At 56.4% G+C, this 23795-nt stretch overlaps 10 protein-coding genes across 10 annotated transcripts; 5 read left to right on the top strand and 5 right to left on the bottom strand.

Annotated features, from left to right (window-relative positions):
- Positions 1-61: 61 nt before the first annotated feature.
- Positions 62-1728, bottom strand: MKK02DRAFT_17778 (cystathionine beta-synthase; the record flags this gene model as incomplete). Its single annotated transcript, XM_053085840.1, has 8 exons — positions 62-509; positions 566-663; positions 721-933; positions 984-1131; positions 1186-1269; positions 1320-1441; positions 1493-1548; positions 1599-1728. 8 exons carry the CDS (start codon positions 1726-1728, stop codon positions 62-64), a joined length of 1299 nt encoding a protein of 432 aa, XP_052943297.1.
- A 1295-nt stretch (positions 1729-3023) lies between these two features.
- Positions 3024-4783, top strand: MKK02DRAFT_17832 (kinase-like domain-containing protein; the record flags this gene model as incomplete). Its single annotated transcript, XM_053085845.1, has 7 exons — positions 3024-3246; positions 3292-3478; positions 3532-3625; positions 3669-3842; positions 3891-4149; positions 4200-4349; positions 4401-4783. 7 exons carry the CDS (start codon positions 3024-3026, stop codon positions 4781-4783), a joined length of 1470 nt encoding a protein of 489 aa, XP_052943296.1.
- Positions 4784-5620: 837 nt separating this feature from the next.
- MKK02DRAFT_38172 (beta-lactamase/transpeptidase-like protein) lies at positions 5621-7535 on the bottom strand (the record flags this gene model as incomplete). Its single annotated transcript, XM_053089970.1, has 5 exons — positions 5621-6484; positions 6557-6965; positions 7014-7053; positions 7117-7306; positions 7365-7535. The coding sequence occupies 5 exons, from the start codon at positions 7533-7535 to the stop codon at positions 5621-5623; spliced, it is 1674 nt and encodes a 557-aa protein (XP_052943295.1).
- A 423-nt stretch (positions 7536-7958) lies between these two features.
- On the bottom strand, positions 7959-10596 carry MKK02DRAFT_17197 (putative cytoplasm protein; the record flags this gene model as incomplete). The annotated part of the gene is made up of 9 exons (XM_053085755.1): positions 7959-8646; positions 8696-8838; positions 8884-9072; positions 9123-9349; positions 9397-9486; positions 9536-9809; positions 9863-10119; positions 10256-10330; positions 10398-10596. 9 exons carry the CDS (start codon positions 10594-10596, stop codon positions 7959-7961), a joined length of 2142 nt encoding a protein of 713 aa, XP_052943294.1.
- A 328-nt stretch (positions 10597-10924) lies between these two features.
- MKK02DRAFT_38170 (putative ribosomal protein S11) lies at positions 10925-12168 on the top strand (the record flags this gene model as incomplete). Its single annotated transcript, XM_053089969.1, has 4 exons — positions 10925-10988; positions 11204-11275; positions 11562-11700; positions 11979-12168. 4 exons carry the CDS (start codon positions 10925-10927, stop codon positions 12166-12168), a joined length of 465 nt encoding a protein of 154 aa, XP_052943293.1.
- A 259-nt stretch (positions 12169-12427) lies between these two features.
- Positions 12428-13436, bottom strand: MKK02DRAFT_38169 (uncharacterized protein; the record flags this gene model as incomplete). Its single annotated transcript, XM_053089968.1, has 4 exons — positions 12428-12502; positions 12591-12616; positions 12671-13079; positions 13296-13436. The coding sequence occupies 4 exons, from the start codon at positions 13434-13436 to the stop codon at positions 12428-12430; spliced, it is 651 nt and encodes a 216-aa protein (XP_052943292.1).
- Positions 13437-15525: 2089 nt separating this feature from the next.
- Positions 15526-16794, top strand: MKK02DRAFT_38167 (uncharacterized protein; the record flags this gene model as incomplete). The annotated part of the gene is made up of 5 exons (XM_053089967.1): positions 15526-15808; positions 15868-16020; positions 16079-16220; positions 16269-16620; positions 16687-16794. The coding sequence occupies 5 exons, from the start codon at positions 15526-15528 to the stop codon at positions 16792-16794; spliced, it is 1038 nt and encodes a 345-aa protein (XP_052943291.1).
- Positions 16795-17067: 273 nt separating this feature from the next.
- On the bottom strand, positions 17068-17852 carry MKK02DRAFT_38166 (uncharacterized protein; the record flags this gene model as incomplete). The annotated part of the gene is made up of 3 exons (XM_053089966.1): positions 17068-17153; positions 17273-17382; positions 17824-17852. The coding sequence occupies 3 exons, from the start codon at positions 17850-17852 to the stop codon at positions 17068-17070; spliced, it is 225 nt and encodes a 74-aa protein (XP_052943290.1).
- Positions 17853-18746: 894 nt separating this feature from the next.
- Positions 18747-21350, top strand: MKK02DRAFT_34507 (transporter-domain-containing protein; the record flags this gene model as incomplete). Its single annotated transcript, XM_053088957.1, has 10 exons — positions 18747-18821; positions 19085-19689; positions 19736-19841; positions 19891-20040; positions 20093-20335; positions 20384-20414; positions 20460-20734; positions 20792-20898; positions 20957-21092; positions 21153-21350. The coding sequence occupies 10 exons, from the start codon at positions 18747-18749 to the stop codon at positions 21348-21350; spliced, it is 1926 nt and encodes a 641-aa protein (XP_052943289.1).
- A 411-nt stretch (positions 21351-21761) lies between these two features.
- MKK02DRAFT_38164 (uncharacterized protein) lies at positions 21762-23329 on the top strand (the record flags this gene model as incomplete). Its single annotated transcript, XM_053089965.1, has 5 exons — positions 21762-21896; positions 21950-21988; positions 22027-22333; positions 22403-22910; positions 22987-23329. The coding sequence occupies 5 exons, from the start codon at positions 21762-21764 to the stop codon at positions 23327-23329; spliced, it is 1332 nt and encodes a 443-aa protein (XP_052943288.1).
- Positions 23330-23795: the final 466 nt, after the last annotated feature.

Raw genomic sequence — 23795 nt, 5'->3', positions numbered from 1 at the left:
CACATACCAGCAGGAATGTTCAAGTGTTCACCGAAACCCTCAACTTTCATCGTCCTACTGCTCAAGTTGCAGCACCCTTGGTTCCCAAGCCAAGCTTGTCCATAACCTCCGAGATCGACCCACCCTTCTCGTCCGCATACGACCCGACCAGCGTCCCACTTCCTCTACTCTCCCCACTCTCCCTTCTGCCCATTCCCAGCCCCACTCCTTCTCCATCCTGCAGCGTCACGCCCTCCTCTTCCGCCTTCTGTACAATCACGCCCGGCTCGCTCAGCTCCCGCCCAATCACACCCTTGATCTGCTGCTTGAGTTCCACCATCGCCTCATCCTCCATCTGGTCCAGGAACCAGGGCTTGGACATGTAGTTCCGGACACCGTCGGGGAGGATGATGACGACGTTGGCGGTCGGGTCGGAGGCGATGTGTTGGCCCGCCGGAGAGTGGAGATAGCGGAGAGCGCCGGACAGGGCGGAACCGCATGAGCCGCCGACGAAGAGCCCTTCTGTACGGCTAAAATGTCAGCTAAGGCCCCTTTTGAGACTGGGTGAAGCAGCGGAAGAACTCACATCAGGCGCTTGGTAGCTGCGAAAGACTCCTTATCCTCCGTCTTGACCCACTCATCGATCAGAGGCGGCCTCGGGTCCAGAACCTCTGGGAAGAAGTCCTAGGCCTAATCAGCTCTTCTTCCATGATCTGGTGCGACCACCACCGGAAAGCTCACATATCCGATCCCCTCCACCTCATAGTTGCCCGGCTCACCACCTCCCAAGATCGATCCCACCGGATCCACAGCAACAACCGTGGCTCGTTTCCCAGTCCCGGCTTCGCCATCCCTAATTCCACGCGCTATGCCGGTAATGGTACCGCCTGTTCCCGCGCCGGCGACCAGGAGGCTAATATGCTTTGAGGGTAGGTCGGATGTGGCGAGCGCGTGCTGAAGTATCAGTCAACCCGTACAGTCAAGGCCGATAGAAGGCAACCTACCATGATTTCTGGGTATGTGGTGTGATAATGGGCCAGAGGGTTCTGGGGGTTGGCGTACTGGTCGAGGATGATCCCGTGAGGTATTGACTTCTCGAGCGAGCGCGCTACGCCGATATGCGATTCTGGACTATCCCAGGCGGCCTCGGTCCTGATGAGATCAGCTTCAATTGACCTGGTATTTGGAGGTAAGATCGTAGCTCACGGTGTCCGGACGATGACGGCCCCCAGCGCTTTCAGCATGACCTCCTTCTCTAAGCTCATCTTGGCTGGTAGAGTAATGATACATCTAGGTCATCAGGTTCCGGGCGTATTTCTTATTCGTGCAGCATAGCTCACTGGTATCCCTTGATGGCACAAGCCAACGCCAATCCGATACCGGTGTTTCCGCTAGTAGGTTCGATGACTACGCTTTGGCCGGGTATAAGGACTCCGCGCTTCTCAGCGTCGAGAACCATCCGCTATGGATCGATCAGCTGCATTACTGAAAAGACGTAGTAAGGCAGACCTACCTTGGCTATGCGGTCCTTGACTGATCCTCCGGCTGACATGAACTCGCACTTGCCCACTACGCTCATGAGCTTTAGCCCTACAGTCGCTGAGCAGGCAGCAGCTCACAAAGGGTACAAGCCAGACCCTCTTCCTTGGCTATCTTGCTCAGTCTGATTAGAGGCGTGTTGCCGACTGCGTCGAGCGCCGAATCGAGGACACCGTTCCAATGGTGCTGTTGTGTGGGTTCGCCACCCATTATTAAAGGATTAATGGTGATAGAGCTCTGGAGAGGAGCGCCTGATGAGCAGTTGATGTTGAGTATCAGATCTCGTTGATCGATATGAGATAGGTCAGTGATGTACAAAGTACAAAGCAAGTCGCGTAGATCGCTGCCCATGAGCAGGTGTGAATGCGGGCCGGAGCTTGTCTTGTCGCGGCGCCATTGTATCAGGTGACATGAAACGTTGAATGACGTAATTAGACCAGGATCCGAAACACACTTTCTTTCCGTTGGAACTTGCCTCCCCTCCCCGTCGAGGAACCCTGTGCCGGAACGTGTGAACGCGGGACCAATTCTGGGCGGTGTTGATTGATGCACGCGTTTGACTTTCCAGGTGACGAAGGAATAGCTCACCTTGTTATATCCTCCATCATTCGTCCAACCATCACATACTATCACCTTGTCGTCTTGTCCTCTACCCCCTCCCTTCCCTCTCCCTTTCCCCTGTGCCCACAATGAGCTCCTCGCTCACCGAGCTCCCTGACGAGGAGACATGGCAGCCACAACGCGCACCCACCGCGTTCGACGACTTGCCCAACAATGGCGAAAGCTCGCGTTATGGCAAGAGGCGACAGTCTTCACTACCACTATCGGATGAGGCGGCTCGCTCTTCACCTCGCCGTCAGCTCAAGCGGAGGCGCGAGGATACATCAAATCTCGCAGGCGACGGAGCGGTGCGGTCGACCAGTAACGAGCAGTCCGAGCTCAACGCGAGTGCGATTCCTTCCTACAGCGCCGCGACCGGTACAGACGAGGAGACACTACGGGTGGAGGGAGGGTACGAGGGAGATGTCTTGAGTAAGGATCGCGTTAGCGAAGAAGAGGACGTACAAGGGAGCACGCTCTTTTCTGAGCGGACGCAACCTTTGAGTCCGGCGGACGAGGAGGAGGAAGAAGAAGAAGAGGAAGAGGAGGAGCAGGATTTCTTGCCTGATGACGATGAGGAGCAGGAGGAGGAAGAGGTGGAAAGAGAGGAGGAGGAGGAGCCAGAACCGGAACCGCCCGCGGACACGCTCGGTGTAACCCGGACAACCACCGGTACGACCGACCTCGACGCTCCCATCTCGCTTGAAGATGGCGAGCTCTTCCAGCCCGTCTCCGATCCAATAGACGAAGACGACGAAGCGGAAGAGCCTCTGGCAAACCGTCTCGTGAATCGCGCGTCCGACTATATCCCCCGCCCCCTTCTCGCTCCTCAACAACCTACATCCCACTCATCCGAGCTCGAGGTCGTTCACGAGCGTATCCCCCGTCACAACCAGCCGGACCGTATGTCCCAAGTCTTGGACGCCGCTTCATCCGACGACGAAGACGGAGCGGACGGGGAGGAGTACAGCTCGGGGAGTTATCACTCGGGTGACTCGGAAGAGTTTGAGATGCTTCATCGGGAAGTCTTGGAACGGACGGCGGTCAAGAGGGATATCAAGGACTTTTTGGGAGGCCTGCCGGGTCAGATGGGGGTCACGTACCAGGTAGTAGATCGGCTAGGGGAAGGTGAGCTCTGCGTCAACCTCAGTGTAAAGTCAGGCTGACAGTCAGGCACATTCTCCTCGGTCTACCTCGGATACGACCTACAACACGACTACCACGACAACAGCTACTGGATAGAACCAACTCCAGATGACGGAGAGGACCGTCCGCGAGTCAAGGTGGCGCTGAAGAAAATCTTGGCAACCAGTAGTCCAGCGAGGATAGCGAATGAGCTCGCGATCCTGGAGGCTTTGAGGTGAGCTGCCCGTTTCAGAGTGGACATCTCTGGAGCTGAAGCTGACGAGTCAGGGGCTGCCGGAACGTCTCGCAACTCATCACTGCCTTCCGACACCTTGATCAGGTCATTATCGTCTTGCCGTATCATCCGAGCGATGATTTCCGGGTACGTGACCTCGGCCTGTACTCATGAAAAAGCTGACAAGCAGGCCTTTTACAAATACATGGACGCCGGCCATATCCAGGTCTACATGAAATCGCTCCTCCAAGCTCTGAAAGACATCCACCAACGAGGAATTGTCCACCGGGACGTCAAGCCCGCAAACTTCTTGTTTGACTACGAATCGTGCACTGGCGTGTTGTGTGACTTTGGGCTGGCAGAGGTGAGCTCTCTGTATCGTGCCGGTACGATCTGCTAGCTGACCTACTAGCGCTACGTTCCTCCCCGCAAAGCGACGTGTCAGCACGCCCCAGCTAGCCTCACCTCCCTCCATGGCAAACACCAAAAGACACCCGAGTCGAAGGTTGTCGAACAGGCGGTCTACGTTGCTCGGACTCGGGCAAAGGCGGGAGAAGCACGAGTCGGCTTCCTGCATGAAGATAAGCGCGGTTCGGTCAAGACGAACCGGGCGGGTACGAGGGGGTTTCGAGCGCCCGAGGTACTGCTCAAGTGCCCTGACCAAACTGTCGGTGAGTTGTCTCGCTTATGAGGCTCCGGGAGAATTGCAGCTGATGGTCAGGTATCGACATCTGGTCTGCGGGCATCATGCTGCTTTCGATTCTCACCCAAAAATTCCCCATCTTCAACTCGAACGATGACATTGAGGCGTTGATGGAGATTGCGGCGATTTTTGGGAGGTCAGCCATAGAACGCTGCGCCATGCTCCACAGTCAGTTGTCGTCTGCAGTATTGCACGTTGGGACGGTAGCTGACCGCGTAGACCGGACAATGATCTGCAATGTCCCCACCCTTGAGACCAACCCCGATAGCATGAAGAACCTCATTCTAAAGCTCAACCCACACATCTTCACCCCGCCCCTCACCCACCCTTCATCTGCTGATGCCCGAGCGCATATCGAGGCGATGGATCAAGCTATCGACCTGTGTACTCGACTCCTCCGTCTCGACGTGACCAAGCGCCCCACAGCGGCGGTGGCACTGCGCCACCCGTTCTTTGAGGGATTGGTGGATGACGAGGATCTGATGGTTCAGGAAGTATTGTCTGGACTGGACGGACGATGTGGGGCTCTACATGGGATAGATGATACTGGACGACGTAAGTTGCTACCGGGTGAATCTGCGTCGCGCAGGGCATTTAGCTGACTCTTACAGACCGAGCATACTTTGGCAAGAAATTGTCGGACCTGCACTTCGGGATGGGTATACCAGTCTCCACCGATGACCGTAAGCCCTTCCAGGTCTCGATAAGGGTATCACTGACCACAAAGTCTGTCCAGAGCATGAGCACTACCAACAGCGGACCGGTCTCGACCCACTCGCCGTATCGCACAAATACCCTCGCTACGACCCTACATCTGCGGCGCACCAGCAGCCCACATCGCCCATAAGCGTCGCCACCGACTCTGCCAATCCCACACCCGAAAAGGGCTTCACCCGCGATAAGCCTATTACCCTGCCTCTTCCCCGACTCTCGCAAAACAATAATTATCAGGTACCGGTCAAGCGGGACGCGCTGGGTGCGGTGAATATGAACAGGATCGTCGGGGGTGGGACCGTAGGGAAGCAGATAGTAGGGATGGGATTAGGGAGGTTTACGGGCAAGAATATGGGGAGGGACCAGGAGGATGAGGCGATTAGGGAGGCGACAAGGCGGAGGTTGATTTGAGGGACTATGGCGAAGGAGGGAGAGAGGGAGGAAAGCCAGCTTGAACGGTCTTGTCAGGATGATGATGATCGGTTGAGATGGGATGGGATTTGAGGGATGGGGTGTGGGCCTCTTATGTACCGGCTTGGGCACAGCCATTATGTCATAGATAGCATCTGCATGTAGACTGGAGGCGAGTTGTGTGTATTCCAGTGATCTTGTGAGTGAGACACCGTTCGTGTTCAGTGGCCGCTACTGACCTGACAACTCTGATCCTCTTACTGTATGTACAACAAAACACAGCTTACCATACAACGAAACACAGGCTCCGCCTGTCAAGTACTGATCTTCTCGAACCAAAGCGCCGCCGCATGCTCAGCATCCTCCTCTGCCCACTCGCTGACATCCGCCCCTTCGCCACTGGCCCCGCAAAAGTCCCACGGCATCCCTATACCCTTGTCCAGTATCATACACTTGCCTATGCCATTGACGACCCCCGCATACCTCATGTCCGCCTCTCCCGGCCGTACAATCTCGTCCGCCCTGATCCATGCTCGCGTGAACAAATTGGCGTCCGATATGCTAAGAAGCAGCTTCCCTATCCACTTCTGGGGCAGGTCGCCCAAGTAGATTTGTTCATTAGGCCGCAGGGGGATAGAGTGTCCCGGATATTCCGCGAGTAACCGGGAAAAGGTGGGTCCCATTGGGTGGTCTTCGATACGCTTGACGATGAGATTACCGTACGCCGGGTGATGGTATGTTCCGCTAATGTCCGTCGTGTTGGATCGGTACGACTCGGACACCTTCTCACCCTCCCCCGCCTCGCGCAGCTTCTTGAGCAGATAGACGTCTTCCCAATCTACCATCCCGCCCAAACCGAGCATCTCATCAATCACCATCATGAACACCGTCTTCACCATCTCGCCTCCGAACGTCTCGTCGTTACAGAATACCGCAAGTCCGATGGCGTCATCCGGTAGACGGAACACCATCGAGTAGTGGCCCGGAATATCGCCGGAGTGACCGACGATCCGATGGCCGCGGTAGTACCATGTCCACTGGCCTATACCGTAGGTGTTGTGGCTGAGGGTAGGGTGGGGCGTCGACGTGTCGCCCCATGACGTCCGGGGCCGGTTCAGTTCGTCGAGTGTGTCCCTTGAGAGGATGTGCGGGTCGAGGGTCTCTTTGAGCCAGTGTATCTGGTAAGATCAGCTCCACGCTTCGCTTCCGCTCTCTCGAGGACCGAAAGACATGGGGAGACCTGTACTCACAATATCGGCTCCAGTGGATAGTATACCTCCAGCAGCAGCAAAGAACATCCCATCCCCTATATCCCAGCCCTTCACCTGTCCAACCTCTCCAACACCCTCATCACTCCATCCACCGCTCTTGACCGCATCACTACCCGCCTTCCCATCCCGGTCGTAATGCACAAACCCCTCCACTCTGCGGCCAGTATCGAGTGCCTCTCGATAGTTAAACGTCGTCGAGGTTATACCGAGCGGATCGAAGATGTTCTCCTTGACAAAGACATGGTAAGGCGTACCGGTGAGTCGGGCGATGAATTCGCCGGCAACGGCAAAGCTGTCATTGCTGTACGTGGCGGTCTTGCGAAGTGCGGTTGAGGGTTTGTAGTGCTGCATGCGAGCAATCATGGCTTGTTGAGTATCGTTCGGGCCTCTGGAGTTGCTCAGCACTCCTTTCCAGCGAGAGGACAGCGGACCTTACCCCCAAGCTCCATTGTGGCCCGGTATGCCCAGTCTCATCGCTACATCAGTCAGTTGTGCTTAGAAGGGTACTGGTCCCCAACACCCCACACTTTGGGCCTCACCTAGAACGTCCTCAATATCCGCATTCGCCTCCGTGACCTCGTCCATGACTTTCCACTCCGGCAAGACATCCTTGATCCTCGTCCGCCAGGTCAGAAGCTGACCATTCGGCAGTGTCGTCTTTCGGTCAATCAGCAAGCCCACACTCGCGGCCGCAAAGACCTTGGAGCAGGATGCGATCGCGTGCAGAGACTGGTCGAAAGGTCAGTGACTCGTCCAGTCAGTGCTCTCATTGCGTAGCTATACTGACATCTTCCTTCCATGGAGAGCCAGAGCCATCTCTTGTTCCAAATGGCAAGACCTCTTCCGCCCACTGCTTGTCTTGTTTACGGACGACCGACACGCACAAGCCGGGGACCTTGTATTTCTGAAGGAGCTTTTCCAATTTCTGTCGGAGGGATGGGTCCAAGATGGTAGTCATAGTGGGGGAGCTGTGAGTTGGACTGCAGATGTGTGGATGGTGAGAGTCACTAGTCATCACCGAGTCATCACACATGCCTCGCGCACCACGATGCACCCTGCCCGGGCCGGACTCGCCGATGGTCTCTAAATGCGTGATCTAGATAGCAAATTTGCACTTGGCCGTCGAAACGATTGCAGCATGATCCGTGACACAATTGCTGACCCGCTCAACGCGCTCACGAGACTCTGCAAGGCCCGCACAGACAAGCCTGACAGGCGGTCTTGAGCGTACTAGTGACAGCGGACCATGACTTCGCCGGGGCCTCCGCGCCAACCAGGGAACCACTCAGTTAGTGAGCTTGGGACAAGGTTCTTCTTGAGATACATACAGGTCAGTGACTTGCTGGGATCTCCGACATTGCTTCTTCCAAGCATTATATCATCACTCCGGCGCTCCCGGGAATGCTCCTGGCATACCTCCCTCCCCTTCTCCTTCCCCACCTTGACCAGCCACCCGATCCGCCAACTGCAGCATCATCTGCAATTCCTGCTCATGCGCTTCATCCAGCCCCTCGCCTCCCGGTTCAGCCTGACGCAACATCGCCCTCAACGTATCCGCGAGCTGCTGCCTCCATCCCGCCGGATTCGCCTCCATCGCAGTATAAACATGACCCATAAATGCCTCGATCATCCCTCTGTCTCCACCGCCTTCCTGACCCACCCCAGCTGCTCGAGGTCCGCGTCGCCGGGAGGATGCCTGGACCATGCCAAAGTAGGCGTGATTGTAGCTGGACGTTAATGCCGACGGGGGAATGGGGTCAAAGGCGGATATGCTCATATTGCGGATGACGGGCGGTAAGAAACCTGCAAAGCTGGTAGATTCGGAGCAGACGACGTGCCGGCACATGAAGAGCGGGATGCTCTGTCGCTCATCGAAGGGGTCGCGAGGGGTATGGATGAGCCGGAGGACGTCTTGGCGGGAGGCGATGGCGTCGGGGCGTTGGAGGTCGGGGAGGGAGGAAGTGACGATTTTGGTAAACCATGAGATGAGGGGCGCTTCTTTCCAAAGCGCTTCGGAACGAGAGGCATAGATGTGGGAGAGAAGGTGTACTGCGCATGTCTCGTCTTTGCTAAACAGTCAGCCTGACTTATCCGAACAGGACTGAACACCAAACTCACAAGTAGCCGGCCTGGATCTCGGTCAGAGAGTTGGAATGCACCGAGTCCGGTATGGACGCTCCAATCTTATTGGCGATGGGGATGATGGCTTGTGGGAAAGCCAGTACCGCTTCACGAAGCGCCTGGTCGCTCGCAGTCCGGTCCTGAACGGTCAGCCTTGCAGCACTTCCCATGCTCGCGGAACTCACCTTGTTCTTCTGAGCATCCTCCCTTGCCCGACAAGCAAGCGCATATGCAAACGCCATACCCGGATACCCCTGGAACACCGCCACTGGCATCTGCTCCGAGTGCTCCTCGAACATGCTGAGTATCCACTCATAATTGCCCGATTTGATAGCCAGGAAGTCGAGCCAGAAAGCTGCGCCGTGAGGGTCGTTCTGTCTAATCAGCTGTTGCGAAGGCCTAGAATTCGCGTCGCAAAGCTCACCATCGGATCCAGACTGAACAGTAGTTTGGCAAAGTTGAACGCGGTGACCCAGCATCCTCTCCGACCGAGATAGGCGATGATACGGTGGGTAGCGAGGAACATCGGCCGATTCTCGACGGCGTTAAAGTCGAGTCGGCATGCTCCGGATGATACATTGAAGGCCGGGCTGAGGCATCGGTCGAGAGCATAAAGGGCGCGCTCGGCGTATTCCGAGGCGGCACCGATATCTGGACAGTCAGCTCCGGACCCTCTTTCATCGAAGAAGATGGCTTACCTGATTGAAGCCGGTACACCTCGGACATCTGCAAAAGTGTATCGACATGCCATGGGTACACCTGCAGCAACGCCATGAGCTGATTTGGATCTGCATGATCAGCCGCAGTCACGCCAACTACATGGTGTACATAGCTTACCGTGAGACTGGGTCGCCCCAAGGAATTGCCTCGTCGTCTCCCTCCATACACCCGCGTGTTCAAACGTGAACCACTTCTCGGCCGTATCCCTCCAGTCCTCCAGCCTCGAGGCATACACATCCTCCACTTCCTGCTCGGTCAACTCCCGCATCCCCAGGCCCTGCAGAGACGTCGCGGGTGGATAAGTGGGTTTCGGCTTGGAGATGGTGTATCTGAGCTTGGTGGATGCTGTCGCTCGATGTGATTTGGACGAGCCGGCAGCAGATGAGGAGATCTAGGCGTCAGCTTTGTTGGCCCAAAACCATGGAAAAGTAAGCTGGCACTGACCACTTTCGAGCCGAAGAATCGCTTCAGCTCGGCGTCCGCATCGAGGTTCTTTGGGTCCACCGACAACAGCTGCCTGAAAGCCAGAGCTTTCGATGAGGTAGCTGTGGCAGCGGCCGTTGGTGCAGGTGCGATACCGCTCGAGCTCGATCCCGCCTTCATGTTGAGCTCAGCGAGAGCACGGTCAACCTCGTCCATCCCGTCATCCACCGGTTGAGCCTTGCCGCCCTTCTTCGACTTGGCTTTGCCGGATGGAGTTGCTGCGGAGGGTCCGGACTCAGTCTCCTCCTCATCGTCGATATCTGCTGCAGCTGGCTTCTTCTTCTTCTTCTTTGGCTTCTTCTTTTTGCTCTATACATGAGTACGTGATCTCTGGTCAACCTTGACTTGGTGGACGCGTGCTCACCTTCTTGGTTGAGGGAGCAGCCGTCTCCTCCTCTTCTTCTGGCTCATCATCGATATCTTCCTCTTCTTCACCAAGCTATCTGCACGTCAGCTGAGCCCAGAAGTGAGATCCCCGCGGCCTGTAGCATTTGACTCACAGCAGCGAATGCATTGACTGGTTCAGCTGATGGTACCGCTTGGGCCGAGTCCACCTGCTCCTCCTCCACCGATACCTCCTCTATCTCCTCCTCCTCTTCCTCCTCCTCTGGCTGGACAGCTGCCTTTTCCACTGCCCTGAGCTGTTCAAGCTCTTCCTGCTCCCTCTGCTGCCTCTTGTTGAGCCTTTTGGACATGGTGACTTGCGGTAGTATTGATGCAGATGCAAAGATCAGACAGCTGCATGCAGCATCGGACCACCCAATGACCCAAAACGTCATCGAAGGTGGAGGTTCGGCTGAACCCCGCTTAAATTGGCTGCCCGGACGAGAAGTGCCACACTCAACTTCCCCCTAGCTAACGCCGAGGCGAAACTCGCCGCCCAGCCAAGTCTCGCCACGCGACACTGGCTCACCCATTTTTTGCTTCCGCCCTGTCTCTGCGGGACGGTGAATTTGGCTGTTGGCTGTCTGTGGTCTAATCAGCTAGCCCTGGGTATCTTGATCTTCTACTAACCTATCCATCATGGCGGAACAGACCCAAAACTCGTACCAGAGGCAGCACCTCTTCCAGAACGCCAAGTCGAAGGGTGCGTTCACGTCCGATTAGCTGGGGAGAGGCAGGGAGGAGGCGGGGCAGAGACAGGGGGAATGGAAGAGGACCAATAGCTGACCTAGTGCTTCTCTCTTGACTGTTCCCCATCGCCCATTTCGTCCCAATCTACTCCTCATGCGCCTCTATCGTATACGAAACTCAATCGAAATCCTGCCACTCGGTTGCTGCTGGGTTTGCTTGGAACAATAGGCGGGAAGAAGGTTACCACCAAGACGAAGCGGTGGTACAAGGATGTCGGTCTTGGATTCAGGACACCAGCTGGTGAGTCACGTCGTGATGAGGAGGATCGCAGAGTTGAAGGGAGGTGGAAGCAGGCTGTGATGGAGGTATCACGGAGAAGGCGGTATTGCGATTATATGGGGCGAATGCTGGAGGGCATCGGGTGAGGACCTTGGAGCAGGGAGAAACGGGATGCTGGACAAGCCCCCATGGATCTGTGCGCCCAGCATATGTTACCTGAGTAAGGCCAAAGTGGAGACGAGAGGGGATGTAGGGATCAGACTGCGTTCCAGGCACCCATTTTGAGACTTGAGCTAACTGTCTGCAGAGGCTATCAACGGCACCTACATCGACAAGAAGTGCCCCTTCACTGGCGATGTCTCCATCCGCGGACGTATCCTTACCGGTGTCGTCCACTCGACCAAAATGACCAACACCATCATCATCCGCCGAGACTACCTCCACTTGTGAGTTGTGCTTCTATACCTGATTTGTAACAAGGGGAGCGGAGAGGATACCTGTGCGGGATAGGCAGAGTGACGCTGGAGCATGCGAGGGGGCAGAACATCGTCGGCGGATGCGAGCAGGCGTATTATCCTGGAGGGGGAAGTGCTGGCCGGGATGGGCAAGCTGCCCCATTTTCTGCCGGTTCCGGCCGCTCGCAACAAGCTTCCTCTTGTTGTTCCCCCGCCCTTCCCCTTCACCTATAGATCCTTAATCCACGCGAATCCGACTGACCCCGCAGCATCCCCAAATACCGCCGATACGAGAAACGCCACAAGAACCTCGCTGCCCACTGCTCCCCCGCTTTCCGTGTCGAGAACGGCGACCAGGTCACCGTCGGCCAGTGCCGTCCTCTGTCCAAGACCGTCCGATTCAACGTCCTCCGTGTGGCCAAGAACAAGGCGGCGGCCAAGGCTTTCCAGAAGTTCTAGAGTAGACGGGCTTTGTAGGATGGGCTTGGGATGCATCGGGTCTGCATAACAGGTGTCAAGGGTTAGTGCGTTCGAGACGCTGACAGCCCAACGCTCTTCATGCTGCAATGAGGAAGCGAGGAGACTCAGCCTTTGGGCCGACATACGTCTACTGATCTACAGTGCTTATTCTAGATTCAAGTCTATGCTACTTCAAGACACGGATTGACCTGCTATCTAGCCCTTGAAGCATCCTCCGTCAACCAACTTATACCCCCTCTTACACGCAAACACCTCGCACCGACCGCCACTGCACGCGACACCCTTGAGCGCCGCCCCAGGCAACGAGGTTCAACTGATCATTAGCGTTGTCTATCTCGAGGTTGCGCTGTGACCCACTCAGTTCCGCCACTGCGGGCACTTAGATGAGCCTGACGATATACACCGTTGTCACAGCCTCCACACGATTCTGAATCTCAGCTCATCACACCTTCCAATTCTGATGTCATCAGGAGAAACTCACCGAGCTCAGTCGCGGTATCCACGCATTCGTATCCGTCGCTTCCAGCAGCGGCCAAACACGCCTCAAATCCGGAAGGACACACCCTAGCAATAGCCAGCGGACCCTGCCCGACCGCACGCCGCCGGTAGTTCCCAGATACCGTGGCGCCAGGGGTACGGTAGAAGATGAACTGCGAGCTAGAGACGCAAGAGCCGGTATTGAACGTTCCGGTGAATCCCGAAAAGCAGCGGCAGTAGGTCGAGGGGTTTCCAGTCCAGCGTAACATGGCAGCAAAGGGGAGGCCTTTCGCTCCGCATGCGTTAAAGCAAGTTTCGACGTTGATCTCGGTGGTGGTGATGAGTCCTATGTAGGCGGTGAGGAGCGCGCTGGAGCAACCACGATACACGTATGACCCAACCAGCCGCGTGACCTGTAGATCAGCCATCGGTGCGGTCAAGTACGTGAAACACTTGCTCTGTAGTCTGTGATGGCACATGAGCTGAAACCAGTAGTGCCGGCCGGCCGTTCTACGGGTCCTATATCGTTTCAGGCGCAGATCTGGGGACTGCCTCGATAGAGCGAGTACAACTTGTTTCGGTCTGCACATTGCGCCTGAAAATCAGCTCTGATGGATGCATGGGCTCACCTGACAGTCCAGATCACTGGTCGCAACAAAGGGAGCAACGATGTTCGTGGTCGTCCCGACTGAGCAGCCGGCAAAGATCGGGCTGGCGGATGTGATGGAGGCGATTCCAGCAAGGAGGAGAGCGATCAGATATGAACGCATCGCGGGCCAGAGTAATGGTATGACCGAACACGGGCAAAGACACTTGCTGTAAGACTCACCGATGCTTTCGGCGACCTATGGGTGGCGTCCGTCCTCCACGGCCCAGCGATATTGGCCCGTCGAACTCTGTGCAGAAGACAGTTCTTTACGTGCCGTAAAAAGGACAGCTCGGTGTGTTTCAAGATCTTCGGACATGTTTCAGATCCGCCACAAGGCAACACGGATTCCTGCTGCCACCCTCGGCGAATAGCGTGCTGACTCCGGCCCGGATTGGCTCCGCGTCCGCCTCGCAAAGCGCCGAGGATAGCGGAGGAATGCGGGGTCACTTGACCTGGATATACACTATACCGACGGATGTTGCGAACTTAAGGTTACGGGCCTGCCTCCCTGTCTGGTGTTTAGTTTCGCAAATTGCTCCGTGGAGCCGGGACGAGCCACTGACGAGCCCCGCCCGGTCCCTCCGCGCCTTTCTGCAGCTCTCAGTACAACCATAAAAGGCGCCCACAAGAGACACACAGGCATATGTAAGTACAGCACCCCTCCGATGAGTCTGGCGCGGGGTGGCTTTTGTCAGCGCGGACGTCGAGTCTGTCCGCTGCATCCGACCTCCGGGTATCGCGGGATATGTCGGAGCACGTGCCTTTATTCTCACTCAGCACCGCCTGTCTGATATAAGAGATACCGACACGGTCATCTCCCTTGAGCTCTTCCCATTTCGCACTTCGAGATTCATATCATCAATATGTCTAATATCACTACCGCGCCTGATACAGCCCCTTCCGGCATGACGATCTGCGCGAACACCTGCGCGGCCAGCATTCCTCAGGCAAGTCCACATCTCGCTCTCGTCACTCACAAACAATAGCTGACGCTGTCCAGTACAAGGTCATTCCCGGCTTCACGGTCAACTTAACGTTCCCTGGGACACCTCCTTTCAGGTTGACAGCCTCGTAAGTTTGAGTTCCTCGTATATGAACCTTGGTCTAGGCTGACTTATCAGTCCCCGCCGTCAGGGTGTCACCATCGAGTGTATCTCTTAGAAAGGACTTGAGCGGCCTTGAGGAGGAGCCAGATGCTGATGGTCTTAGGGTGCCTCGCACAGTCAGAACCTCACGAACAACACTTACACCTGGATCGTCAATGTCACTAGTGCCACTGGCGTCGCTACACAAACCGGCGACCTCGTGGGTGGCAATGTTGGATTGACACCTGTCTTTCGAGTCGGGGATGCAGTGTGAGTCTACGTGCCATTCCGTATCCACCAGCCGAGCGATGAGAGAAAGGCGGCCGGGGTCATCTCTATAGGAGATTGAGCTATGTTGACCAAGCAGCCAGTGGATCGCACACGAGTACGCCGCTCAAGCGGACGGTTCTGTCAAATTCTACCGGACCGCCAACTACACGGTCAGCACCGAGAGCAAGATCGTCGAGGAGCAACAGGGGTCTACGCCCAAGTCAGGCGGTCTCAGAGTGACCCAGTGAGTCTTTATTTCCATGTCTCCCCACACGAGCTGTTGCGGATACATCGAGATCTGGCGCTTTGGGGTGGTTGGTAGGCGCTGTCCTGCTGTCGACTGTGGCCATCATGAGCTTGTGAAGTGTAAGCGTGAGGGACTGCCAGAGGGATTATAATTGATCGAGGCTTGGGTTGTAATACGAGAAGATGGATTGTATGGCTTTTGGACCAGCAGTCATTGGCAAATTGCGAGGGAGATTGATACAGCTGATGGGCTTGGTATGGCTGTTAGTCAGTCGGGAACCCCGTCTTGGACAGGCGCGACCAGACCGGCTGACATGGCTCTTGTCCTTGACTGGTCGGTGCAAAGTCAAAGACATCTAGACTGCGCCCAGAGCGCTGCAAGCTGGATGCATGCCACGCTCACTGCCACACCCCGCCACCAGGCCAAGAATGACGCACGGACCACGTTTCGCTGGGCGTCGAAAGCTCCAGCCAGTACGCCAGCATCAGCTGCTTCGAGCTTGCCTTTGCATCCATTAGACCATCATCACACAAGAGCGGCGAGAGTATCTCCGTCAGAGCGCGAAACCGAAAGCAAACGAGATCATCGGCAAAACACTGAAAGCCATCATGCCGCCCCGCCAGACCCGAGCCCCAACGACCGACAACCTCCTTCCTCCCATCCTCGACCTCCTCGCCCCTCCCTCGCCGAATCCATACTCGGCGCATCAGAAGGCTCTGACTACTGTCGCTCGTATCGCCTCTTCAGCGCCAGCAGTGGCCGTTGAAATATGCTTCGCGACTGCGCGAGAGCTACTGAAGCTCGGTGAAGGGGGAAGCGGGGTTGAGCTGGGAGTGAGGGGGTTGGGGATCTTGGAGGGAACCGCGGAGGATATGGATGAGAAGACAAGGGGTGAGTCCTCTTCGTCTGGACGTGTCATTCGCAATTGGAAGCCGGAGCTGATCTACCAGCTGCCATCACTCAACTCCTGGCGCTGACACCGTCCGCTGGACCTTGGCGCAAGAAGCTGGCTGATGCGGCGATCAAATACTCCGCTCACGCTGGCGAATGCCCCTCGGGAGATCCGGCGCTTCAGCACTACATCGGAGAGCTGTACTACAAGGGTAGGTTAAGCTCATTTCTGTCTGCGTCTGGCATTAGGCGACCGAGCTGACGAATTAGATCGTCAGTTTGCTCAAGCCGAATCACACCTTCTCGCCAGCCACAAGCGGGACTCCGCCATCACCCTCGCTGAGATGCTATTCGAGTGGAGCGAGAAGGGCACTTTGGATCCTGGGCCATACGCCGTCCGGGGTGTATTGCCGTGAGTCCCCTCCTCTTCGTCGAGTTAGTGATCTGCTGACCCGCTCAGATACCTGACGCATCAACCACCCTCGATCCTTCCCGCCGCCTCATTCCTCTCGCACTTCCTGTACCTCCTCTCTTCCCCTACCACCGCCTTCTCCAAGTCGGGAGGATTCACCACCACCCACCCCTCGCCCGCCGACGCACCCTTCCCCTCCATCCTCGTCACCGCATCGCCTACGCTCAATTTCCTTCAGCTCGCGATTATCACGATCCAGCGGGCACCTGCAGTCGGAGTATCTGGCGTTCAGGCTCGCGGGACGGACGGGGGCGTGGGTAGGGAATGGGAGGCGCTGGTACATCGGTATCGGAGAGTATGCGGGGCGAAGGGGGTATTGGCGCAGAACGAGGTCTTGGAAGTGGGTCTCGCTCTTTTGGACCAGCCAGAACTGGGACACGTTCGAGTTGCGGGCTGACTTGAGCAGGCAATCGCGCAGATATCGACCAACGTCTTCCTCATTCCTCCACCACGAGGACAACAGCCAGACATGCTGCAAAACCTCATGGGGATGTTTGGCGGTGGAGGAAGGTAAAATTCGCAATAGCAAGTTTTATGAGGCGCAGCTGTGATGTAATCAGTGCAACATCTTGACCTCATTGCAGTATGCGTACGACGGTACCGGTACGTTACTGACAGGCCTCAAGGACATGCTTTTCATTCTGCTTTCATCTTACTGACTTGAACTACCTAATCCTACACAACTGCGAGCTATACTCCCTGTACAAACTACGACTACTGAAACAACCAATTGACTTTGACCTGAACCCAACGCTCCTCCCCATCCTCACGTGTGGAAGGGGTTGACCTAGAAGTTGGAACCGCTGGGCTTGGTCTTCTTGGCGACCTTCTTGCCCTCTTTGTGGAGCTTGTTGATCTGCTTCTTCCAGCCGACTGCGATGTCAGCGCTTGACATCGAGACTCAACACGGCTCATATGGGGAGGATCTCCGGGGATGAGTAGGGGAAGGAGAGATGACGCCGAGTCAAGGGCGTCGACCGAACAAGACTTACAGCACGACTTGCAACTCGGGTTGGCGTGCGCCTTGCACATGACAGACCCGTCCTTGGCGTTCTTATAGTGCGGCGGAAGCTCGATGGGGTCGCGGGGAAGAGGGTCGAAGCTGCGGATGTCAGCTCGAGCCAAGGTTGCGTGGTATGGAGGTCTGCTCACCCCATCATGGCGTCGTTATCTGATGATGTCAGCGCGGGCTCGCCCAAGAAGCAGGATCGGGTGAAGCGAGACTAGTAGAGCACCAGGTCAAGACTCACCCTCGCGCGCGTCAAACTCGCAGGCCTTGCAGACCTCCAGACCGTGCTCGCAGAAGAGGGCATCGTTGATCTCGACTGAGGAAGGTCAGCGGGTGATCTTCAGGTGTATCGATTGGTACTCACTGGAGGAGGTGGAGCTGAGAGTGAGTCAGCATCGCCCAAATGACTGCTACGAGACCTGTAGAGATGGGGATAGAAGAGTGCGGAAGACAGGTAGCCGCTCCCGCGCCCACCAATGGCGCCAAAGGAAGCAACATGCTCCGCACTAGGGCCGAAGGGGCGAGCACACTCACTCAGTGGGAGAGACACCGAGATTGTCCATGATGGTCTTGTTGGTGTAGAGTATTGGCTTATGGCTTGTAGTGAGAGGTGTGAGCGTGGTTCGCGGTGAGATGTAAGGAAGGGGAGGACGCGATGAAGAAGAGCTCGATTATATACGGTCCTTGACACAGTGCGGAGGTCTCGTGACAGCTGACCCTCCAAATGGAACTAGCTTATCCCCACCAGAAGCGCAGTCGGCCGAGTGCACGGGGAGAAGCTTACTGACTCATCCGCGGGTCAGTTGACCTTGTGACTGTAACGAGGTCACTTGCCACCCTATCTAACGCGGGGTAATAGATCGTGCCTGGTAACGTTATTGCGGGGAAAGTGGGAATTACCCAAAGGGGCAGTGATGGCACCGGGATCAGATGAGTGTGGCAGCTGGGTGGCGAGTGGCACTCTCAAGGCGCAACGAAAGGAGCTGTTCTCATGCAGTGCGACCCCTTATTGCTGATGAACATGATATCGCATCCGTCGAAGAAGGTATTCCGAGAGGAAACATAAGACAGGGAAGGTCATGCAGATGCGCGGGCGCGGCGACAGTACCGCCGGGCGGCGCCGGTGGGTTGGGTCCTGTTGACGGCTGGAGAGGTTCCGTCTTAGCCACTAGTCTGCAGCTCAACATAGCGGTCTCGAGCGGTCTTTGGCTTCTCCCGCCCTTTCAGTGCTGACTATAGCGACTGCTGAGTTGCCCACTGCGTGAAAGACGCACGATTTGAGGAATGCGGTGTGACGTCTATAGGCGCGCGGGCGCTCCCGCGCCTAAGTCTCTCAGGGTCCCCCACTTGAAACGCTTGGCGACCGGCGGCAGGACGAATTCCTTCGACGCCTATGATGCTGCCAAGTTTCATCTTCTACTGTCTACATCATCTACCCCACAGCCAAGATACTTGGAATGCACCACGATGCAGACCCGCCAGGACCCGCCGCCTCCGCCGATACCACTGGCTCGGGTGCCCCACCGCTTGGCGTGGGTCTAGCGGAGATTTCCGAGGAAAAGAGGGGACAAGTCACCCCACCTGAGCCTTCACCTGGCTCGCTATAAAGCTAGAGGCTCCCGCTACGAGGCCCCACCACCATACTCATTCGCTGAAAACACAACTGATCATGCCAGCAAGATACGGCGACGAAGTAGTCAACACTAGAGGGGATCGCTTCCCCGCGAGCGACACGGTGTCGACAACCGGCGGGGCGCCGACCATCACCAATGCCGGTCAAAACGACAAGCTCAAGGGCGGCGTTAACACGGGGGACTTTGACGAGTCTCCCAAGTATGGTCCGACCCACCACGAGAACGCCATGAAGCTCACCAACCCGCTGGCTGGGCTGTCGAAGGAGGACGTCCTCCGGGATGTGGACGTCTTTGTCAAAGAGAAGGGGCTCGACGAGCATCGGGACGACCTGCGCAAGGGGGCGTTGCTCGCTCGGGTGGCGCAGGACCCGGAGGGATTTGAGCGGATCGACGAGCTCACGGAGGAGGAGAAGCTCGTGCTCCGGCGGGAGATCACCCACCGTTGGAGTCAGCCCTTCCAGCTGTACTTCCTCTGCATCCTCTGCGCCGGATCCGCTATCGTCCAAGGAATGGATCAGACAGCGGTCAACGGAGCTCAAAGCTACTACTTTGCCGAGTTCGGTATCGGTCCCGAGCAAGTCTACATCCGCGGTCTCCTCAACGGTATCCCCTACCTCGCCGCTGCAACCATCGGCTGCTGGACCAACGCTCCGCTCAACAAGTACCTCGGTCGACGCGGAACTATCTTCATCTGCTGCTTCATCTCCTTCGCTACCTCCTTCTGGATGGCTGCATCACCCACCTGGGGAAGCTTGCTCGCGTCTCGGTGAGTTCGCTCCTCTTGCTGCGAGCAGAACTAGCTGACACCTCAGCGCTGTGCTCGGTCTCGCTATCGGCGGCAAGTCCAGTACCACACCGGTATACTCGTCCGAGGCTGCACCCAAGGCGATTCGAGGAGCTCTCGGCTGTCAATGGCAGGTACGTCTCAGATAGTCGTATCTTGCAATAGCTATAGCTAATATCGCAGATGTGGACGGCCTTCGGTATCATGCTCGGCTTTGTCGCATCTGTCGCCTTCCAGGACACCAACGTTCCCGTCGGTCCTCCAGACGGGTACAGCAACTGGCGCTGGATGCTTGGCTCGACCGCGATCCCTCCTATGATCGTAATGGCTCAGGTAGGCCCCCTACCTTGGAATCGGTCTTGATGGCTTCGCAGCTAACAGTCAGGTATACTTCTGCCCCGAGAGCCCCAGGTGGTACATGAGCAAGAACCGCTACCCCAACGCCTATCGTTCTTTCCTCCGTCTCCGAAACTCGCCCGTCCAAGCCGCTCGAGATCTCTACTACGCACACAAGTCAATCGAGGTGGAGCAGGTCGAGCGGGAAGGGAAGAGTATCGCGCACGAGTGGATCTACAACAGGCGGGTGAGGAGGGCCGCCCAGTCATCCTTCTTTGTCATGTTCATGCAGGTAGGTCCATCAAAGTCTCATTTCGGGAGGGTCGAGCTGATCATGCAGCAATTCTGCGGTGTCAACGTCATTGCCTATTGTGAGTTGCATCTAACACAATCTGGATGCGCCCGCTGACTAGCAGACTCCACCCAGATCTTCGTTAACGCCGGCTTCGATCAGTCAGCCGCTCTGCTCATCTCCATGGGTACCGGTATCGTCAACTGGCTGTTCGCCATCCCCGCCGTCTACACCATCGACACCTTTGGGCGACGCAACTTACTCCTCTTCGGCTTCCCGACCATGGGTCTCGCGCTATACTTTACCGGCTTCTCGTTCTTCATGCCCGAGCTGAACTCGGCGGGCGAGACCAATCAGGCACGAGTAGGGATGATTGCTGCGGGTATCTTCGTGTTCATGGTGAGTTAGAACCTCAGTCTCTAGAGCTGCCTCGGGGACATCTTGCTGACAAGCTAGGCGCTGTACTCCCCATCTGAAGGCCCTGTACCGTTCACATACTCGTCCGAGGCCTTCCCCCTCTATACCCGAGACACCGGGATGGCTTTTGCCACCAGTACCTGCTGGTAAGTCCAGCATACTCCTCATCTCTACACCTACTGTAGACCCTCAGCTGACGTCCAGGCTCTTCAACTTCATCCTCTCTTTCACCTGGCCCGCCCTCGAAGCTAGCTTCACCAGTACCGGCGCGTTCGCCTACTATGCCACCTGGAACATGCTTGCCATGGTCTATACCTACTTCTTGCTGCCCGAGACCAAGGTGAGCTCATTTCCAGCTAACGGTATCTTTCCTTCAGGATTATAGCTGATCCTTGACCAGAACTTGACACTAGAGGAGCTTGATACCGTCTTCAGCATCGGCAACAGGGGGCACGCCAAGTACTACTGGCACAAGCTGCCTTGGTACCTCCGCAAGTACTTCCTCCGGCGGACGGTCGAGGACTATCCGCCCTTATACCAGATCTACTCGACGGGCGAGGATGCGCTGGAGAAGCCACAGGAGAAGCAGCGGATCTAGAAGGTCTTCGATATCCGTTCGGGAGCCCGTGCCCATATCAGTAGTAGCTATTGCGGTATTTAGTGTATCAATAGTGGTGGGATATCGATGCATCGCAACTCGCACCTGCTTGCCGGACCCGGACAGCGGGCATTCGAAACGAGATGTCCGAAATCAGACCTCCGTGTCCGGCGATGTTGCGGCACGACTTTCGCTGCGAAGTCATCTTATCAGCCTGTCCAAACCTTCATCCAAGGAGCGCCTACAAGATGACCGCAACAATCGCTCTCGACATCGCTTGCACCCATGTGGAACCAATCAGCCAACATCGTCCGAGCTTAAGTTTTCTGGGGGGTCCTTTGGGTTGCATTTTCCGCTTCAAGCTTCAAGCGTCGTCCATCAACTTAATCTCTCTCGGCGCATATCCTCATCATGTTGACCGACCCCTGCGACTACCCAGACTGCTCGGCTTGGGCTTTGCCCGTCGCCGGCGACTGCGAGCGATGTCGCAAGCACTTGTGCACTCATCACAACCTTCCTCCTACGCATCTCTGTGGAGAGATTGGTGTAAGTCCCTCTGTTCCGCCTGCTTGTCCGAAGATTGTGTGCTGATCATCCAGTGGACCTATGAGGGTCAAATGAGTCCTCTGGACCAAGAGGTGGGTGCCCGACTGATCTTGCTTTGCTGATAACTCAGAACGCACGAATGCAGACTAGCCTCAACGACCTCGGTATCGAGCGCTCAGCGCTTGAGCTCCGACCCGGACATACCTTGAAGCCTATCTGTCTCGTGGTCGACTCTCTCCCCCGGGGCATGTTCAATATCATCGTTCCCATCGAATTCGATGATGGCGTCAAGTGGGTCGCGCGCGTCCGCCGGAAGACGTTCTTCCAGCTTCCTTCTCGGGTCGTGCGAATGTGCACGCAGGGGGAGATTGATACGATGAAATGGCTGGCTAGGGTGGACGCAGCGCCAGTGCCTAAGATCGTTTCGCCTTTGTACAGTGAGTTGTGGAGATACCCGACCTGCCTATCTTCGCTTTCAAATATCAAAACCCAAGCTGACACTCAAGCTCACGGTGATACCGACTTCTACTTCATGGAGATGATAACCGGTACATCTTTCCCGGACCCACTGCCCACTGGTGATGACCGCCTCTCCCTCATCCGGACTACCATTTGGGACTACGCCAAGATCAGCATCCGTCGCTCGCTGCATCCCCTCCGGCTGGTCGGCACCCTCTATCACGACCCCATCGCAGACGCCTTCTCCGTTGGACCCCATCTCAACTTCTTTATCCCCAACCAGGCTATCCCCCACTTCCCTGGCCCTTGGAAGACCACAGCGCAGAAGTACGCTCAACGCTTCGACGACATATTGGCGGATATTCGGGCGGGCACACTCTACCCAGACGATCGGGAGCAGGCGTTCCTCGTCCACAGATGGATGAAGGAGGTCGTTGTCGCCTACCCTCCTTACCAGCACGAGGAAGATACTTTCATCGTCCACGAGGATTCTAATGCCGGGATGATCATGGTGGATGTGGAGGGGAAGATCACCGGGTTGATTGATTGGGAACGGTAAGTCATCTCATCTTCACCCAAATATCCTACTTGGCCCCGTGTATCAGCCTTGGCAAAGCTGACATATTACCAGCGCATCGGTTGGATCCAAGGTCGAAGCATTCGCAACGCCCGCAGCCTTCGAGGACCGGTCCCTCATTCTCACCGGATCGAACGACCTCTCCTTTGCCGAGGTCGAGCTCGTCACAGCGTACACCGAGCTGGGGAGACCCGATCTCGCGGAGTGCATCGTGCTCGGGAAACCGTTTCAATGGCTTTCGATGATCCTGGGGGCCGAAGACTGGAAGCTGTACAAATATCTGAAGGCGTTGGGGGTGTCGCTGGGCCTAGAGATGGAGGACAGTATGGCCGGATTTCTCGAAGTGCAGAAGGGGAAATACGAGGAAGAGCTGGGATTTCTGGGAGGGCAAGCCTAGGAGCGTAGAACTAGAGGGACGGGCCTTCTCAGTAGTCGCATGACGTAGATCTGAGCTGTGCATGAATAGTCAGTACGCCGTTGTGTCTGCAATCGTCAAGTAGTCCCACTTGAGCATTGCATGTCGTGCTGCGAGATGTGCCTTCGGTCAGCAAGCTCGCTGCGGTTCTGCGGTCCTGCTGAACCTTTTGCAACCAGTCCCGGCTGAGTTGTAACGGAGTGAGCTCGCCTCCTTTAGCCTTCGTCATCATGCGAGCGCTGAGCTTCCGCGCGTTTGTGGCTGTGCAGAAGTTCGAAGCGCGGATCCACGTATGCCGCACGTCTCATCCATGACGCCATAATTGACACTGCTTGTCGCCTTCAAAGGCGTGCTAGAACCTCACAAGCGGACGAAGAACCAGGCGCTGGGGCTGTCCTTCTTCTGATATCCGCTTGGGAAGGTGTGACCGAGCCGGATCGGAAAGCTT

This window comes from Dioszegia hungarica (genome assembly GCF_025882075.1).
Source record: "Dioszegia hungarica strain PDD-24b-2 chromosome Unknown MKK02contig_16, whole genome shotgun sequence".
NCBI classification, from domain to species: Eukaryota; Fungi; Basidiomycota; class Tremellomycetes; order Tremellales; family Bulleribasidiaceae; genus Dioszegia; species Dioszegia hungarica.
Note: the sequence above shows the minus strand (reverse complement) of the source record. Positions and strands in the feature narration are given on the sequence as shown.